Source organism: Vipera berus, assembly GCF_964194415.1.
Source record: "Vipera berus genome assembly, chromosome: 6".
NCBI lineage: Eukaryota > Metazoa > Chordata > Lepidosauria > Squamata > Viperidae > Vipera > Vipera berus.
The window spans coordinates 60,714,751-60,735,443 of NC_138208.1; the positions used below are offsets into that span (position 1 = coordinate 60,714,751).

The following is a 20,693-nucleotide window of genomic DNA, read 5'->3' on the forward strand; positions in this document are numbered from 1 at the left end:
TAACCATCCATTGACCATTGGCTTTTCACTGGATGTATTTAATCACAGCCATTTGTTGAAGGTGCTTTAATTTGGATCTTTGCACTGAACATGGGGTTGGACTACATGGCCTAAATAATTGGATCCAATTTTATATTTTTGTGAAATACCAAAAAAACCCCACAAAAAATATGATTTTGCCCTTCCAGAAATTGGGCAGAAAAATCCTCATAATTCTATTTTTTTTATTGAAAAGTTTTACAATACATTTTATTTTTTTTAATTCTATTATTTAGGGGAAGGGGAAAACTGAAAAATCATACTTTCATTTGTTGTATACTGACATTTTGGCAACAAAGAACAGCTTTCAAGATAATCAGTTAATTTATATTATTATTTTATTATTTATTATTTTAATTCCATTTATATCCTGCCCTTCTCCGAAGACTCAGGGCGGCTTACAAACTTAGCAGTAGCCTTCATTCTATGTATATGCCTGCTTATTAGGGCTTTCACACACACCCCAAGCGGCATTATTACAAAGTCAGCTTATTGCCCCCAACAATCTGGGTCCTCATTTTACCTACCTCGGAAGGATGGAAGGCTGAGTCAACCTTGAGCCTGGTGGGATGCGAACCTGCAATAATTGCAGGCAGCTGGTGTTACTTAAGGAGGCATTAGCCCACTGCTCCACCAAGGCTCTTTCAGTTATATGTTGAAGCAACATGTGTAAGTGTTGAAGATAAACAGTAAAGAAAAACTATCAAAACTAATTATTTTAATTCAATTCTCAATTTAAGGTCATTTAAAAAAAATAAAATATAATTCATAGCTGTAACCATTGAGATTGTAAACAATGCCTATATTCCCCAATAGTAAAATTCCAAAATCTTGGTTCATGCAGCTAAAGTGCCTCTTATATTATAGAACAATAGTGAGCAATCCTGGGCATCAGATTCTGGTATTAGATTTATTATTCCTTGGCAAGAAATTGTCTGCCTTAGGTTCAAGCACAATTTGCAAACATGGATGAAAGTATACTCTTAGGCTTTTAAATTAAAAATGATTAGCATGGCTACTGACTGCAACAGTTTTCAACTGCAAAGACAATTAGAAAAAACTTTAATACACTTAGATGTAATTGATTAAAAAATGATGTTACCTCATCAGCTAAGTTAATATTAAAACAGCCTTTTCTGAATTTAAGAACTGTCCACCCTAAAAATGATAAATCCCTCTCCTCTTTCTGTGACACACTGAAATAGCTCACAAGAACATGTTGAAGCAGTTTTTTAAACTTCAGTTTTATTCAAGAAAAGCAAAGTTAATTTCTAATTTAAATACATATCCTTCCCCAAACCAAGCATAGCTGGTTCTGTTTAGAAAATAAATTTCCAGCCTTCTCAAAATGCAGTATCCCCTGAAACCCTCCTTCTGTACAAAATACTCCCCTGCCAAGAGCAAACCACCTTTTAGGCAATGCCACCAGAAGTGTGGGGTGTACAATATTCCAGTTCTCTTAATCTACAGAGAGACCTCCTAGTTTCACTCAGCGTCAGACCTTAGCAAAAACTACCCATTCTGCAAAATGCTGTAAAGGTTCCATGCCAAATGCACACAGCTTGATTGTGTGTGGCTATGTGCAAATCCATAGTTTAACTCACCAATGAAGAACTGCAGATTGGGAAAAAATGCTAATCATATTTTGACCCCAAACCAGCTGATTTCTAGTGTAAAATTAACTGTTAATCTGAACTCTGCTTCAAGTGTAAGCCTTCATAGAATAACAATAGCAATAGCAATTAGACTTATATACAACCCCATAGTGTTTTATAGCACTGTCTGGATGGTTTACAATAGAACACTTGAAAATGTTGAGAAAAAAGGCAACTTCCTCCTGTGAAATAATCAGGCAGTAGGGGTAGCAAAAAATATGCTTCCAGAATTTCACTACCCATATGTTAAACTTACTACTGGTCATTTTTTGTGGCATAAACAAACAAAAAAGAACAAAAGCCATATGGTTAGCCTTTGCTTTTTTATACCTAAATAGGTATCTTATAATAATCAAGATCAAGCTGATTACCAAACAATAAAGGTAAATGTATATGGTTTACAACTTGATCTACATATACAGTACTACAAATGAAATTCAAAAATAGTCTTGGCAAACCACAAGGTAGTAACTAAAAACTGGCACTGGAACTCTGTAAGCTTTTTGGTAATTTTCATTCAAGTAGTGGTAGTAATACTGCATTATGAAATTATCACACAAATTCACTTTACCTTGATACTTTATTCTCTTGTTGAGTAAAGGTATTATTTTGTGGAGCACACCCTTATTGGCTGTCTTCTCAACCAAAAGCTTTTCTTTTCCTTTTAGGAGAAAATACTTTAACAGCCTTAAGAAATGAAAAAAAGCTTGACAACCAGATAAAACTTGATATTACTACAGGGACTCTGAATTATTATTATGACATTTTAAGGAACCATATATTTTGATGTATCCCAGCTCCCAGTCACATTTCATACAATTTAAAGAATAAGTGTTCAAAGAGTACTTTATCTAATATTTCCAAGTTTGTGCATTTCTAACAGAATTTAAAACTTTCTTGAAGAAATTTGTTTGCTGCCCAGGAACAAAATCAGCAGCAGTTTGCAGCAATAATATATTACTTTTCTGATTGCATAATGATACATAGTATTACATGTCATAAATGGCAGACATGGCATACAGAATTCCCTTTCTTCTTGCCCCATTTTCCTAAAAGCATTACAAACTGGCAAAGCCACAAGAGATAAAAATACACATGAAGAACAGTCCCTGACATACTCTATACATTCCAGATACTTGGAAAAGTCTTTCTTCCCATAAGGAAATATGCACTGAAACCTTGTGGTCTCTATCTAGATATTTAGTAGATGCCAATGTCCTGTTGAAAGAACATCACTTCTAAGCCCTGCCCTTTCAACAGCTTGTCATTTTCCTGAGGTCACAAAGAGGCATTCCTTTTCAGTTGTTTTAACTCCCAAAGTTTCAGTGATAGGGCAAATGACATTAGAATTACAACTCAGACTGTGAGCGTGAGATGCGAGGCCCCTTGCGAATTTCCTTTCGTTTCTCCTCTTTCTTTCTTCGCTTCTCTTCCTCCCGAAGAGCCTTCTGGAATGTGTTAGCACCAGGGAAAAACTAAAAAGTAAACACAATGAGTTTAGGGATTCTGGCCTCAAAAATACGGATAACACTTTTTTGGTTGCTAACTCTTCCTTTTAGGGGCACCAGCTTTTTCTCTCTGACATTTCAGTGATTTTCAGGGGATAATAGCTAGTTACTAATCAGAACACCAGGCTCCCTGTACTTTTGCCCCAAACATTTGGAACTCTTATATAAGAAAGGGGGGAAAAATCCACAAGATTAATTAGAATTCCCAGTTCCAAGGTAATAGTATCCCCTTCCACATAATGGATGACGAAAGGAACAGCATGGAAGAGTCATCCTGCATATCTCTGCAGTAAATGAGTAAGTGGCTTAGAACAATATTGAAGGGAATCCATACATTCCCATGTGCTAAATTGACCAGCTCTAGATGTGTTTCCAAGGTGACCATACCATTATTGCCAACTTTTGTGACAAACTAATATCTGAAGCAGAAGCTGTATGGGGTCAATCATCTATCCTACTTAATATACTGCTCAAAAAAATAAAGGGAACAGAAAATAAGACATCCTACTATTAAATACAGTACACTGTGTTGTTTAAGTGTTCCCTTTATTTTTTGAGCAGTATATATCACCTATATTACTTATAGGTAATATAAACAAACATGCATTTGATTGCCTTTATAGGATCACCACAGAGAAATTTTCTGATTTAGAGCGATCAAGAAAAAAAGTTATTATGACGCTTAATGATTAGGAATTATCACCTAATCATTGGGTATTACTGCCATCAAGCAAGTGTTGCTCCTTTCTTTCCTTCATAAGCAAATTGTGAATAACCAGAGAGAAAAAAGAGAGGAATAATAGATAAGGTGGACTCTTACTTCAGAATTGTCTGCTTTAAAAGGATTCTGGTAGTCTGGAGATCTCTCACTAATTCCTAGCTCTTGAGCCATCTGTGGAAGAAAATATATTAAAATAATTCTCATCTATTGTATATTATTGTCCCTCCTTCTTGCCAACCTCTTAGTCCTGGCCCTTACGTGCCCTTGAAGAAATTATCTGTGACAGAATCCAGCAGTTTTTTGCACTTGTTTTTATGTGATTTTAATCCCCCCAGGACCACCATAGGCAAATCCATAAAAGTTAATTGACTTCATAAAAGTTAAATTAATTGTTAAATAAAAATACATCTCCTACTTTTCTCATTTGGTATTTTAAAAGCAAATTCTCTGAAAGCAGTAAACTAAAGCATCCTGCATGATACCAACTTTTGAATGGAACTTTTGAGCTGACCTATTAATTCTATAACCACCATAACTCAGCTATGCAAATTATAAAGATTTTAAATAGACATTGTGTATTATAATGTGAAGAGGAAAAACCAGTCTCCTAATTGAGCTCAATTCCTGGTGATTTTATAGACATATCCAAGAAATCTTTTTGCATAACAATACCAAAGTTGTTGATTGTGGTCTTTGTCCTGACCGCTTTTTCAACTTCCCAGCTTAGAAAGTACACATGTGGGAAATTAGAAGATCAAAATAATGGATACAAGAGAATGCAGATATGCTATTAAGATGGTATCAGTACATTTCTGTATGTCTATGTATATACTACAAAATACAAATTATCTGTGATAATAAGTATGCAACTTTTGAGTAAACCAGTCATCTAAGTCATGGGTCCCCAATCTGTGGGCCGCGGCTCACTAGTGTGCTGTGAGGGAATTGCAACCGGGCCACAGAAATGGCCGGCGAGCATCCTCACTTGTGCGAGCAGCAGGTGAGTGTGTGCTCATGTGCTCCATCTGTGTGAGCCAGAGGCATGCATGCACGCTGCTCATACAAATGGAGCTGCGTGTGCACACACACGCTTGCCAGCCACTCGCGCGGAGCCTTCCCCCCTCCCCTTCCTCACGGGTCTGCAAAGCTGGAAATGTTGGGGAAGTTTGATCTAAGTAAAATATGGAAAATGCCTATACAATCATTTATTATTAAACAAACTTATATAGCTGCCCATCAATCAGAAGAAACTCTGAGCAATGAACAGATGAACACAGCATATAAAAGACTATTTAAAATATTTGCTAAGAACTTAACATCATTTATATTAGAATATACCTATATCTAACATTAACACTTAACTGTGTGCAGATTCATGAAGTTCCTCCACATTTTTTTTTCTATATGAGCATCCTGAAGCATTTCAAGCAAATATTTTTTCCCTCAAACATTAACCCAATTTGTATGAATTACTACCCAATTCTAAATGTTTAAACAAACTGAGAGGAAGTGCCAAGCAGGCATACGACCCTATCTGGACCTGGATGCCTTACGTACAGTCACCCATGCACTTGTGACCTCTCGCCTTGACTACTGCAACGCTCTCTACATGGGGCTGCCCTTGAGAGCCACTCGGAAGCTTCAGCTGGTGCAGAGTGCAGCTGCACGAACACTTTTGGGGGCTTCCCGATACTCCCATATCACACCTCTCCTCCGTGAGCTGCACTGGCTTCCAGTTGCCTTCCGAGTGAAATTCAAGGTGCTAGTGATGACATACAAAGCCCTACATGGCATGGGTCCGGATTACCTACGGGAGCACCTACTGCCAGCGTCAACACCCCTCCGTCCTGTGCGCTCCCACAGAGAAGGCCTCCTCAGGGTGCCACCGGTCAGAGAATGCCGGCTGGTGGCCCCCAGGGGGAGAGCATTCTCAGTGGGTGCGCCAACCCTCTGGAACTGCTTGCCTACCGAAATCCGGATGGCCCCCGACCTTCGCACCTTCCGGCGTGACTTAAAAACCTACCTGTTCCAGCAGGCCGGCCTGGCCTGATAGATCTTGGGGTTTCATTTGTTTTTTACTATTGTTAACTGTATACTTACCTTGCTCTGTACACCGCCCCGAGTCCCTCGGGAGAAGGGCGGTATATAAAAACAAACAAACAAACAAATAAATAAATAAATAAATACTGTCTTACCAATCCTAATACTTGTGAGTGGGGACCTTGATCAAATACGCCTGTCTGGTTGCAGAAGCTGATCCCCCAGCGAATAAGGTTGTTCCAATTGGAATTGTGATCAAAGTAGTGATGCACTATTTTGGGGAAACGTAGGACTACATCCCCAAAAAAAGCAGTATTCTCCACCACATGGGAATAGGCTAAGAAAAAAAGAGTTACAATGAAAAACTGAGACCAATTCCAGGTTTTTGGGAACAATCTAATTATTCAACACACTTGAACCATTGCTTTGGATTAAGTATTAATTAAAACAAAACATTTTTCCTAATCTACGTTTATCAAGGGAAAGAAAGGGAAGACAGAAGAGTAAGAATTCTCATCTATATTAGTGATTAAGTATAAAAATAAGGGCATATCATTAATCCAGACTAATAAAGTGCAGCGTTTGGAAATTTAAATGTTACCTATGTGCTTAAAAAAGAGCACTGATCTCTAGCTTAGAACATAAGTTAACTTCTTTAATGCAGACATTTCTATATGAATACCTAGATACCTATTTATTTATATCTACAACTGGAATTAAATGGATACTTAATTGAGGAAATCCAAAATCAAAGTATCAATCATGTCATCCCTCAAAATGTTATTTTCCCTTCAAATACTAAAATAAAATAGCAAGAGTCTGGTCTGTTTCAAGTTTCATACATCATGCATGTGGTTCTATTCACAACTTATGATGATCTTATGACTATTATAAATAACAATGCACAAAAACAGAAGTGACTAAGAAAGAGTAGCCAATGTGTCAGAACTGTATTGCTTAACAACTCAAAGCTGTACATTTAATGGATAAAAGATAATGGACAAAGAAACTGTGATTAGAAAGCAAAATGTTTGTACCATCCTTTATCTTCTCATCATGAGAAAATGGCCCATCTGGTGAAACGTCTGCTGCTATGAGTACTGCTCGTGAATCTTCAAGAACCTGCACATCATAACAGAAATTCATGTCAATTTATGCCAATTCTGCCCCAACAAGGACATGTGTACCAATAAATCCCTCCTAAAATCCTCCTTGCCCAATCTTTTCTTCTAATCTATTGGATGAAGATACCTAGCTGGTGTAACTTTAACAGGCTAGAGAATTTAGAAAAGATGCCATGGCAGAATAATATTACAATTTGCAGAATAATAAAATAAATATCTTACCCAGCTAACCCAAATTCAGTGTACTCTGGGTAAGAATTATGGAACTTGTATTATAAGATATCTGATGGGCATCAGGTTAAAGGCTGCCCTAGTATCTGAAGTACATGTACCACGTACATTTTGCCAGGAGATTAAGACTAAAGTTTCTCAACTACGACCAAAAAAATCATTATCCAAAACATCAGGACGCTATATTTTTATACTAAGAAAGAAATAGGTCTTGATGCTCCATATTAGGACATAGGAAAGAATTAAGTGAATGTAGCCAAGATATATTGTTGAAATAGCTGTTGAAAATGTCTTCCTGTATTAAGCTTTGCCATGGAGATAAAACCCATGAAAAAGTAGCTGATAAAAACATTTACAGGTAACTACTGCAAACTCCAAGCTATCCCTAAGAAATTACAACCATTCATTTAGTGAACATTTGAAGTTACAACGGCATTGAAAGAAGTGATTTATGACCCTTTTTCACACTTACAACCGTTGCAGCATCCCCATGGTCACATGATCCAAATTTGGATGCTTGGCAACTTGCATATATTATATGACTGTTGCAATGTCTTGATGTCATATGATCACCTTTTTTGACCTTCTGAAAAGCAAAGTCAATGGGACAGCCAGATTCTCTTAACAACCATGTTACTAATTTAACAAATGCAGTGATTCACTTAACATCTATGGCAAGAAAGGTCATAAACTGGGGCAAAATTCATTTAACTGTCTTGCTTAGCAACAGAAATTTTGGGCTAAATTGCGGTCATAGGTCGAGGATGCCATCTTCTCTTCCCAAACACTTGGCTGCCAAATCATAAATGAGAACTGCTGAGAATGGCCACTGCTAATTTTTTCAGCAATCTACTTTGTGGGATGGTGAATGTGCTTCCTCCCCCTGTTGAATTAGCTCACAGTCCAATTAGCTAATGACATGGGGATTATACTTTCCATTATTTTCCTAATACTGCTTTAAGAGTATTCAAGAAAAAAAAATAAGGATCAGTTAAGCAAGGCTTACTTTGAAAAGACCCTTGAGCATGATGTCTATAATCTTGTACTGCTGGTTGACATCATTGAGTTCAATCAGGTTCTTCAGTGCATTCATTTGGTCTTTGCGCTTTACTTCAAACAATTTCTTATCTGTGTCTTGGTCAAGCGTACCATACAAAGTCCCATATTTTGTTCTATGACCTTATCCACATAACAATACATAGCATAATCCTCCAATCTTATCTTTTTGCCTTTGATTATATCTCTTCAAAGATAAACATTTCACCAAGTAGTTGTTTATTTTAACTACAGTATCTAAGTACATAACCTAACAGAAATCTACAAATGCCAACTTGAAATCTACTAGTCACCCAAACTCAGGTGACTGAATTATCAGGTACCTCTGTCTTTAGGTCTTATTGGTAAATACCAGACCCATGCAGAATAAGACTGCACCCATCTATGACAAGATGGGAGACAAACACATGAACCCAATACATATTACTGAGACCAGGCTGTACAAAAATGGGTACATTGGAAATTTTCCAGATGATTTCCAATCCTACTACAGTTACAACATCAAAACCAAAGTTGTTTTGTGACTGTCCGTGAAAACCTTGAAGTAACAAGGTTACTGATTGGTTGTGAGTGCCTGCATGTTGAAATGGGCTAAAGTGCTGATCACCGTCCTAGCTGCTTAGAAGGGGGCCTCCATGAGCACCTGAAACTCATCTCAGGTTGGTATTGGAGTTCCTGAGACTTTCAATTTGGGATGACTTCAACCTCCATGACCGGGAGATGGGACAGGTTTTCCAGTGCTGATGTGTTCTATGGCAACCATGGGATTGTCAGAAATAATTGTGGCTCCAAAATACATGGATGAGCACACACTTGATTTGGTCTTCATTTTGGAACACATTGGGTAGGATATGAGTATGGCCAGATCATTCTTTGTCAAACTGCACATTATAGCAACCCTGGAATTCTGCAACACTGTGGGCCCTTCAAAAGAGTTTTTAATGAATCCAGAGGGATTCCACATGATGCCTCAAGATTGTCCCAATTTAGTAGGCAGTTCCATCTTGCTCCTAGTCAATCTATAAAATACAGAGGTGGCCAATTTCAAATCCAAGACCCAAAACTGGAAGAAGGATACAGATTTCCAATCCCGAATCTGAGGTTTTCTTCTCTGTGTCAGTAGTCATACCTCTTGGTAATATCAGTGTAAAGAGAAATGTGCAGGCCACAAAATAATCCATTCTTAAAAACCTATATTAGAGGGAAAAAGATAGTGACAGGGAAATAACAATGTTACATGATTCAAATTAAAAACATATAAAAGCATACACCATAACAGACAATGGTTACATGGTGTCAATCCAGTTAGGTCTCATTATAATTATACCTGTGAATAGTAGTACATCAGGAACAAGAAACAGTTTGGTCTAGCATTAAGACACCAGGCTAGAAATCAGGAGACTGTGAATTCTAGTTCTGCCTTAGGCATAAAACCCAGCTAGGTGACTTTGGACCAGTCACGTTCTCTCAGTCCAACTCACCTCACAGGTTTGTTGTTGTAGTGGGAAAAGTAGGAGGAGAAAGGAGCATTAGGTATGTTTGCCATATTGAGTTATTTATAAGGACAATAAAGCTGGGATTTAAATAAATAAATATGTTCCAAATTTTAGCCATAAACTCCTCTCCAATCATTTCTTTACCTGCCTCAGAGACAATCTGAATGTCACTCATGTCTAATTTGGCAATATATATATATATATACAAAATCAATTCAAGTTACTAAAATGGATTCAGGATATTCAGTCTATGAGTTCGCTACAGTAAAGCAGGAACTGTGTTTGTTTATTCCTGCTGTGATTTTAGTAGCTACAGTACTATACACATATCTCTGGTAAAGGGCATTAGTCAACACATACTTAAGGCATTCAGTATCTCTTCAATATATAGCACATGTGATGGTTATATTTAAAAAAAACCTCAGAAAAGTACTGGAGAGTAATAAATCAATTTATTTAGAAAATCCTTAAAATAAAATATGAACTGAAACCAATTAAGTATAATTCCAGAAAACATAAATAAGAAAAAATCACAAAATACTAAGATATATCTTAACAGCTGCAGGAACAAACTTTCCAAGGCACTGAAAAAGAGAAAGCTTGCTAAGGATACTAGATTGGGAGTAAAAAACAATAAAAATATTTTGGACAACCCATAAATGAGAAACCAGAATTTATTAGTAAATTCTGGAATAGAAATCCTGATATTTCACAATATCATTCTTCCCACACTGTTATTGTCCATGGCATCTATTTCTAGAAAAAACATTAACCAATCTGCTATCTTGGAAACAGCTGCTGAAAAAAAGCAAAATGCCAAAAATCCTTAAAAAGAACATTACTCATATGGTGTACATGATCTATCCAAAGAAATTGCAAAGAAACAGAAAGGTCTTTAATAATTCCTGAATAAGGAGTCTATGTTCTCTGAGCTTGGTTGTTTTCTTGCAGACGTTTCATTACCCAAACTAGGTGCTAGTACCGATGATGTTACGTAGTTTGGGTGATGAAACATCTACAAGAAAACAACTGAGCTCAGAGAGCATCAAGGACTATTCATTTCAACTCTGAGCTATAAATATTCTCCTTTGTTGGTAGCATTCCTGAATACCCATTGGTCAAAGTACACAATAGTCTTATTAGCAAAACTGTATTTTTCATTTTACTGAAAAGTGAAACAGCAACTTGGATGTTTAAACTAAACATTAACACAACTTTAACTTTGTGCATCTTTAAACATTGAATCATTATATAGTACTGTACTATAATTTCAAATATACCATCAAATAGCTAGAAAGGATAAACTTTAAACATGCCGTAACTGACTCAATTTAGTCATGAACCGTGGAAAAGCAAGGAGAGACTGCAAAGTAATCTGTTGAGGAGGAAATGTGTGTTTAATAAATTTCTTTGTGCCATAAAAAACACACAAGTAAATATCATCTGGAACACAACTAATAGAAATTACTTACACTGCAAATGCTCTGCTTCTTAACACAATAAAGGATACAAGTTACAGAGATGTACTGTATAGTGTTTTTGTTGTTTCACATGTTGAACATTCTGATGAATCAAAGTGATGCAAACTGAAATCTTGTCAGAAACACACCAACAAATGATAATCAGGTCTTGATTTATTTTTTTAACCAGAAGCCCCACTGCTATGTAATAGTCATACTTTTACCTAGGTCCTCAAATCTGAACACCCATACTAGAATTGTTTTTCTATGGGATCAACTTTGGAAAACAGGCTCATGGTATCAGATCTTTTTCTTGCTATATATAAAACCATTCTGACTGCCCTTCTGAAAAAGGATATAATCAAACTTGAAAAGCTGCAGAAATAGACACACACAAAAAATGATCATAGGATCAGAACACATGGACAACTGATACAGGCAGTCCTTGATTTATGACCAGAAGTGAGCCCAAAATTTATGTTCCTAAGGAAGATAATTAAGTGAATTATATAATACAAACTTTCTTGCCACAGTTGTTAAGTAAATCATTGCAGTTGTTATGTTAGTAATACAGTTGTTAAGTGAATTTGGCTTCCCCACTGACTGTCAGAAGGTCCCAAAAGATGATCACATAAGCCCAGGACATTGCAACCATTATAAATATGAGCCAGTTGCCAAGAGTCTGAATTTTGATCAGGTGACCATGGGAATGCTGCAACAGTGGTAAGTGTGAAAAATAGTCATAAGTCACTTTTATGAATCATTTTCATATTTATATAAATAAAAGCTTCCTTTCAAAAGCTGTACAGATTTGAGTTTCAGCAAGTTATCCAAGACAAAAGGATTTACAGTAATAGCATGAATGACTGATAGCCCAACATTTTTAATTTGTGGTGGATATAAGACATTTCAGATATACAAAATCAACACAATCTATCTTTTCTGAATCTGCTTCTCCAATACACCTGATCTTTAATTTAGTCTTGGATGAAAGAACAAGAATCAGTCACTGCACAAAACCCAATGTAGGTTTCTCATGAGGTAGAAAAGTGAAATTTGTCAATGGTAGGGCTGTAGCTTCAGAAAGAGGGGGAAGCTCTGGATTCAATAGTGCACTTACAGGTCCTCAGCATGGAAGTCAATATAATAACCACTCTATTCCCTCTAAAGATTGTTATTTCAGTGTGGAGGTAAAAGGCCCATCCTGAAGCTAAACTCTAAACTGATAAAACAAATTAACCTGAATACCAGTAATTGCCTGAGAATTATTTTATAGATTTAAGAGGAGGCTAGCCAACTGAGGAACGTTGTCCATGGGGTCACGATGGGCAGACTTCGCAACTAACAACAGCCAACTGAATATAAAAAGTGTACTTGGAAGTAATTACCTAAAGCTTTTTCCACCATGCAATCAAGCATTTTAGGTGATCAAAGTTAAATATGTAGGTAGCTTATTTTATTTATTTATAATACTGCCTTACAAAATATGTTCATATAACAAAAAATAAACTTTTATCGAGCTTGTTGCCAAAATCGCGACATCGACATGTCTGTGAAGCCATCAGTAGTCAAGCTTGCCTCGAAAGTAGTTTTATTAACGTGGCGGAATCTTCGCTTTTCAAAATCCCACTTCAGACCATTTAATGGGCTTGCTGTTTTCCCGCGAGTGGTGTGGCGAGTCTAAAACATGCCGATTGAATTACGGGAGTCGAGGTCCTCGATTAAAAACGGAAAGGAATATAAAAGAATCGGGATTTTGGCACGTGCTTCGAAACTGCTTAACCATCTACTAAAGTGAGAGAAGAGACCTATCACCAGAGTGAAGAGAGGGCGACCTTCTGTCTTCTATTTGCCGCTCCTAAGAGATTCATTAGACTTCACAATATTAATACCTCATTTAGGCCTCTCTTTCCTAGCACTGTCCTTTTCTACGTGCAATCTTCTCTATAGCATTTGAGTCGCGGCGCTGGGTAAACTATGTATTTTCCCGCTTGCCCTGCAGTTCAAGATCACCTCTCAAAATCTGCAGCTCAACAGCAATATACCCTGAATATTTTTCCCGCGTCAGACCGGGATAAATGCTTGTTATCTAATCACTACTAGACGCCTAACAAAAATCCTTACCAGCTGTCTCAATCAACCATTCACCACAGCAGGACTTTACTCCAACGAGACTGTCATGCTGCAACATCGCTTCCTTTTCCCAGTACCTTTTTTCGGCTGACTGCTCCTACTGTTAGCAAACCACATACCCTACACGAATACGTCACTTCCTCGACCGGCTTCCCAAAGTCCCCTGTATTGTAGTTCCGTCTGTAATTTTGCCGGTTCCTTTCTTTTTTCTTTATTATATAGTCATTGGTTCGTTGGCATTGCGGATTTTTGATTTACAGTTGTTAAAGCACTTTTCTGAATTACGGAAGTGAATCAGGAACGTGAACTGAAACACACTAAACTATTTTGGAAAGCTTGTACATTAAAGCAGCAAAGGTATTTGGCACAATTAGACTGAGTGTGAGGAGTTGATAATTGAGGAAGGAGGAATAGAAATATTAATGAAAACGTGTTTGGTGTCTAATATTATTTCAGTAAAAATTAATATTCTTGATAACGATGCTGTCTGTTACTTCTAGTGATTTGAATTCGACAGCTCTGTTGCAGGAAGAGCAAATCTTTAGGACCCTCATGATCAAATATTTATATGCAGAAAAATAGGAGATTGCACCTTGAGATATTTCCAGCGATGTTATAAAGTGCAGTTATTCTCTGCACCTAAATGGCAGCTATTATCCCAGCCTAATCATATTTTCTAAGTAATAAAATGGAAATTATTTACCATTTCACAAACGCATCCATAGAATCTTGGATTGTGGAGAATGGCTGAGCAACTTTCAAAACTAGTGGACTAGACATCATACAGATGACTCAGCCCATTATATCTATATTTTGGTTTTTTTCCTATCTTAGAGATTGAGCTTTTGATCTGCATAACAGAAATGGCATATTGTAATCAACATTTATCTTGTATGCAAAAATTATAATTGTTAAAAAAGGAGAACTAAAAATTTAATTACAATCAGTTTAAATACTAATCATTGAGCTAGAGTTAAAGATAAAGTTATTCATTGGCTCAGGATATTTTTTTCATGTTGCTGCGCCAGGAAGTTGAGAATTAGGGGACAAGCACCAAAAATGCATCAAGATGCAAACTGCAGCTTATATACTTGCATTAGCCTATAAGACAAAAGTATAAAGACAGTTTCTATCCTAACATTATCATTTGTGCATCCTCATTTAGACAATCATAGTTTGTTGCAGATTCTGATGAGAATGAAAGTGATTAAAGGCAAATAAGCATCTTAGACAACTTGGATTTAATTCAAAAACTATTAAGCAGGAACAGATCAGGTCATTACTTAGAGATCCTAGGAAATCCCTGCGCTATAGGTTAGGCTGGGATTTTTTTTAAAAAAGCTGGAAGGCAATTAAAAAACATATCTGTACTGCCAAGAAAACTGCCATGACCATGTAGTACCAGGAACTGAGCTCAACACTGTAAATGTTCTGAAAATTATTTGGAAATTTTTGACATCATGCAAGCAGAGTACCACACTGCTACTCATTAAGAAACCTATTTTTCCAGGTTTCCATCACATCTTGAAAATATGCTAAACCTTTAATAGACACACAAACTTTAGGAGCAGACTTCTTGAAGTAGTGGTACGCTAGATACGTTAGCCCTAGTATTGATCTTTTTTCCCCTCACAGACTTTTAGTTGCCCTTCCAGATAATAACTTTATCTTCTTTCCCTCTTAAAATGTTCATATCTTATATCATAGGTATCAAAGTCGCCACATCACATGACCTGTCACAACGTATTGTGACTCTTTTCGCATTGCTGGAGCTGGCGCGGCCTCCGCATGATACAAACGGCCCACGGGCCGGCAATTTGTCACCCCTGCTGTTATGTACTGGGCTCATAGTAATACCACGTGGGTTGCTGGAGCAGCTAACGGCTCTCCAGCAACCCAAACTACAAGTCTCCAGCGCTACAATTGGCTATCCCTAGGTGGCAATGGTTGTTTCAAACCTATTGGCTGCCACCTAGGGGCTAGAGTATATATTGCGGCTAGTTGCAGCCATTTGCTCAGTACAGATTCTGCACGAAATAAAATATGAGTTTCCCTGTACTCAGCTACCTCGTCTTCATTCCTGCGCCAAAGAACCCGCTATTTAACACCTGCCTTATATGGATAAGGCATTACTCTTACTCCTTGTTTTCAGTAGTTTTATGAACCCCTTTCCTTGTTAAAGTCCTTGAACTACAAGTGATTGCTTAGCTACAAAAAACAGTACTTCTATATTAACCAAAAAAAATCATTATGAAAGCTATACAACACTTTGTTTACAGAGATCAAGCACTTAAGAGAATAATCAAGAATGCACTGCAAAAGGAAGGCAAGAGTTAGATTTAAAAAATTGAATTTGTCTCTTTTTTGGGATTCCTAAGGATAGAGTCTAAAAATATCTTTTAATGGATTAAGGGGAATCTCTAAAAAATATAAACTGATTTTATACTTAGGTTTTAGATCTGTACAGGAAAACAAAATTAAGCTTTTAGAATATAACTCTGAACTATATTATAGAATCTGGAATGACATAGAATATATTAGTTGTAATGATATAGACAGAAACTCATCTTATATTCAACTTTTAAAGGAAAGTTGGTTATTAGAATAGATATATATTATAGAATTTGGAAAGGTATAATATAAGATATTTTGCTATAATTGGTGAATTGTTAAGCTTGTAAGCCGCCCTGAGTCTTCGGAGAAGGGCGGGATATAAATGGAATTAAAATAAAATAAATAAATAAAAATAAATAGACATTACTGGTAAAAAATAAGAATGTTTTGAAATGAACAATGTAAGTTTTATAGACAGGATAATTACTCTCTATTGAAATAGGGAAATGTGGGTTACCCAAAAAGTAAGCTTTCTTCTATTTATCATAGGCTAACCTAGATTACTTTATTGCAATTAGGTAAAACATAAAAGCAGGATATTGATATGTATTAGTGAAAATATATTGAAAATTCTTTTAATTGACTAGGTCACAATTAGAAATGTATTAATTTGATTAATTTGACTATGTTATAACTAAGGGAATCGGAGAGGGAATCCTTGTTGATGTAACCTGAGCTATCTACAAATAACTTGTTATTTGATATTGTTTACTCTTGATTACCCAACCACCGTATTGCTTCACAAATATTTGAATGTAAATATTTAAAAATTAAGGGACGCGGTGGCTCAGTGGGTTAGGACGCTGAGCTTGTCGATCAGAAGGTCGGCAGTTTGGCGGGTCGAATCCCAAGTGCCGCGTAGCAGAGTGAGCACCTGTTACTCGTCCCAGCTTCTGCCAACCTAGCAGTTCGAAAGCACGTCAAAATGCAAGTAGAAAAATAGGGACCACGACGGTGGGAAGGTAACAGCGCTCCGTGCGCCTTTGGCGTTTAGTCATGCCGGCCATATGACCACGGAGATGTCCTCAGACAAGCGCTGGCTCTTCGGCTTTGAAACGGAGATGAGCACCGGCCCCTAGAGTCGGAAACGACTAGCACGCATGTGCGGGGGAACCTTTACCTTATTTAAAAATTAATAAACTTGTATATATAAAAATGTACTACTTCCAAATTCATAACAGCATAGAAAATAGCCTTGAAGTGCATAATTTTACTTACGCCATTTCCAGAACAATGATAAACAGATTTTAAAGTTTTTTATTTATGAATTTATATTTCAACATCTAGGAAATGTCTAAATCTTTCTGCAGGAAAAAGAAATAACCTGTATTATTTTTTCTGTATGTCTATAACTGCTAAGAAAATTTAAATGCAAGTTGATTTATCAATTTATAATACTATGTTCTGTTCATTAATTTTTCTTTTCTCATTTCAGTCTGTAATATGTGAGGTAGATATTGCCACATTTCCAAGATATCTGAAGTCAAACTTGAATTAAGAAAAACAAAGTTGGAAGAATTATACATTACTGACAAAATATATGCATTCTTTTATCAAGTAGTCTAGAACTCTTGTCAATTTCTAAATCTACTTTGGTGCCTAAGTTCTGTCCTTTTAAACTACAAGTTTACTCAGAACTACTTGAATAAATGTTAAAAGTTTAAATAAGGAGTCTCAGACTGCATCTCCCCCACAGGCAACTTCAGCATGAACAAGTGAGGGAAAATGACAAGAAGAAATCCCTATTTCTTCTTTCAAGTAAGTTTTCCCTTTTGGCCCCAAAAGGGAATTCTTATACAAATGCTTAAAAGCACTGTTAAAAGAATTATTATTAACTATTAAAGTGATCCCTGGTTTGATTATAATCTATCTTCAATGAATGTTAATGGCACATTGAAGAATCACAGACTATCACTTTTATTTTTTTTAAATAATATTCTTCTAAATTAATAGTATGAATTTAGGATATAAGTATTACTATAAACTTTAGAATTTACAGCTTTCCTTGTTCTTCATAAAATTTACATAGTTACAATGGAAGTAGTAAAGGACAGGCATGACAAATCTAAAAATTGATTTTCATTTTTCTTATTTTCTAATTTTTCTGTCAACTTAGCACTAAAAACAAAGACACTTTTCAGCAGAGAAAATTAAAATTGGATTTACTACTCTGTGCATATAGATAACCAAAATACTGGTACTATCTTGCATCCAACATCGTGCATAAGTGCAGATAATCCTCAACTTACAATAGTTCATTTAGTGATTGTTCAAAGTTACAATGGTACTGAAAAAGTGACCTATGATCATTTTTCATACTTATAACTGTTGCAGCATCCTCACAGTCACTTAATAAAAATTCAGGCATTTGGCAACTGGCTCATATTTATGACAACTGCAATATCCCAGGCATTTGATCACCTTCTGTGACCTTGACAAGCAAAATCAATGGGGAAGCCAGATTCACTTAACAACGGGGTTACTAACTTCAGTGATTCACAGTGATTCAACTGTGGCAAGAAAAGTCATAAAATGGAGCAAAATTCACTTAACTGTCTTGCTTAACAACAAAAATTTTGGGCTCAATTGTGTTCGTAAGTTGAGGACTACCCGTATATTCATTTATATCTAATGCTGATATTTTACGTCACATCTTAAATGATAAAGAGGTCAAAAGCAAGATAATAAACTGTCTCTTTTTTTTTCAAGATAATAAACTGTCTCTTCTTGGTAGATTAGTCACAAAACTGCAAGGCTTCACATTCAAGTACAAAACAGACTGTACTTCACTCTAATACCTCTATACATATCCTCCAAAAAAAGATACACTATGCCTTGATGGGACCATTGATGCCTGTTTATGGGTGGGAGGTTCTCCAACAATGTTTGGATCACAGCTGTTTTACTTGAATCCACTTGATAATTTATTTTTTGAAGCTGACATAAAAAAGAAGAAAAATTACAGAATTTCAGTATTTAATTTCCTCCAATTACTATAACTGCAATAAATCAGAAAGTCTTGAAGGACTTCTTCAAGGAATTGAAGAAGGAATTCTTACCTGAAGAAGAAACAAGCGAAGAGCACTGACTGTGTCATTAGAAAGTTCTAGCAAGTTGGTATGGGCTGCTTCTTCAAGAATATGGCTAATTTCAATTTCGTAAATAGTCTTTATGTCCTGATATTTCATAAACTTGGAAAAGTTGTATTTGAGTTTTAGTGGATCTAAATTATTATTATCCAGCAAAAACACAACCATTAACTGCCACAAGCTTTATTGAAACCGATTCTTAAACAATACTTAAAAATGGATGTTAGTAATAATCAAATTTTAAAAGTTTGTATAAGTCTTCCCTCAGTAGTAGCAAATTGCTAGATAATGAGCCAAATTAATATTTTTCCATGTAATGATAATTTTGAAATATTTCAGAATTTCCAAACTTTATGATTGTGCAATTATCAAACACAGAAGTGTTTACATTTGAAGTTTTGGAATATATGGTATTCTAAGTAGATGTATATAGAATTATGCAGTAAGTTTAACAAACAAGCAGAGGAAGATTTATCAGTCAAAGGACACAAGGCAGCTTTACACTGCTTGTCTTCCCCAATAAATGAAGCTGGCTTAAGAAGTTGCTCTCTAGATTTCAGTTTTGGTGTTCATGAGTGTTAATAATTATAGCCATTGATTGCTGGCTTCCTTCCTTCTTTACCCCTCCCACTCATGTCTTTTTGATGACATATTTTCATTGATAGGTCTTTTATACAAGTTCTCATATGCTGCTTCCTCTGTTATTTCACACCTTCCATCCATTGCATCCACCACTGGATTGCAGGAGGAAAAACAGTTGAATCTTCCTTACTGTCACTTCAGCTACTAGGAGAAATTAACAGAACTCTTTTTTAAAAAAAAATGTTGCTTTTTTAAAAATGCGCCTTTCACTAGTTTACCAGTAAGCCTATTAAAAAAGAAAAAGTCCAGCTTTTCACCTGAACCTTTTCACTAATTCACTTTGGGAAGGCCTCTTCAAAAGGCAGCAGGCATTCCCGTAACCCAGACAAAATAGTAATGTAGAGCAGCAATCGGTGGCAGAAGCAGAGGGGCCGTTCCTGCCACTGTACAAAGTAGCCAATTGGAGTGGAGCCATTTACCTACGAAAAATGAAGTGCAGCAGACTATATAGCACTGCTTGTGTCAGTGGAAGTCAAGAAACATAACTTTTCACACAGAGCAAGAAAAGACAAATGTAGATTGCCTACATGTAGGCTCATGGCGAGATGAGATAATGTATATTCCTAGGCTAAATAAATGGTTACTGTAATGATTATCCTCATGCCAGGGAAGTTAGGATGTTCCTGAACCCTAAGAATGTTTTTTTTTTACTGTCGAACAACTAAACAGCTGAAACTGATGAATATGAATGAACAGATTTCCCAAATAGTTTTAATCTTTGGGGGGAGGGTTTATTGAAAATCATCCATGGCTGTCAGATTTTGACTGAAGCTTATCTTAACAAAAATGATATAAACATCTACATATTTAAGGCTTTCCCAAATTTACAGCATAATCCAATCATCACTGTGTTATAAATGGTGTCTTCACTCATATTTTGCCAGTGATAGCTGAATGAAACAATTCAGTTAAAATAGTCATAATGCAATGTAATAATAACAAAATAGAAATTAACGGTTAACAGCCATTATACTCACCAAACTAACGAGTCTAAGAATTTCTGAGTTAAGGAAGGAATTTTCATTGCCATCTAAAAGTGTGGTCAACAGAAATTTATTCCATGGGTGTGAGGCAATATGACATGCTAGAAGTGGAAAAAATTACC

At 36.2% G+C, this 20,693-nt stretch overlaps 2 protein-coding genes across 3 annotated transcripts in view; both read right to left on the reverse strand.

The window, feature by feature from the left end:
- Window positions 1-210: 210 nt before the first annotated feature.
- CCDC134 (coiled-coil domain containing 134) lies at window positions 211-13,559 on the reverse strand. 2 transcript variants are annotated; one of them, XM_081331992.1, is made up of 7 exons: window positions 13,455-13,559; window positions 9,453-9,565; window positions 8,325-8,446; window positions 7,001-7,085; window positions 6,119-6,300; window positions 4,023-4,094; window positions 211-3,169 (listed from the first exon to the last, which is right to left on the reverse strand). In XM_081331992.1, exons 2-7 carry the CDS (start codon window positions 9,553-9,555, stop codon window positions 3,044-3,046), a joined length of 690 nt encoding a protein of 229 aa, XP_081188118.1. In that variant the 5' UTR covers window positions 9,556-9,565; window positions 13,455-13,559; the 3' UTR covers window positions 211-3,043. The 2 variants fall into 2 exon arrangements, with proteins under 2 accessions (XP_081188118.1, XP_081188117.1); XM_081331991.1 differs by lacking the exon at window positions 13,455-13,559 and adding an exon at window positions 9,856-10,791.
- A 3,673-nt stretch (window positions 13,560-17,232) lies between these two features.
- MEI1 (meiotic double-stranded break formation protein 1) overlaps window positions 17,233-20,693 on the reverse strand; it is a gene marked incomplete at its 5' end in the record, with an annotated part of 45,657 nt that continues 42,196 nt past the window's right edge. The window contains 3 exons of the mRNA XM_081330637.1: window positions 17,233-17,334; window positions 18,685-18,794; window positions 20,566-20,672. Of these exons, the coding sequence (XP_081186763.1) occupies window positions 17,289-17,334; window positions 18,685-18,794; window positions 20,566-20,672 (263 nt within the window). The 3' untranslated portion in view covers window positions 17,233-17,288. The remainder of the gene's footprint in view (window positions 17,335-18,684; window positions 18,795-20,565; window positions 20,673-20,693) is intronic.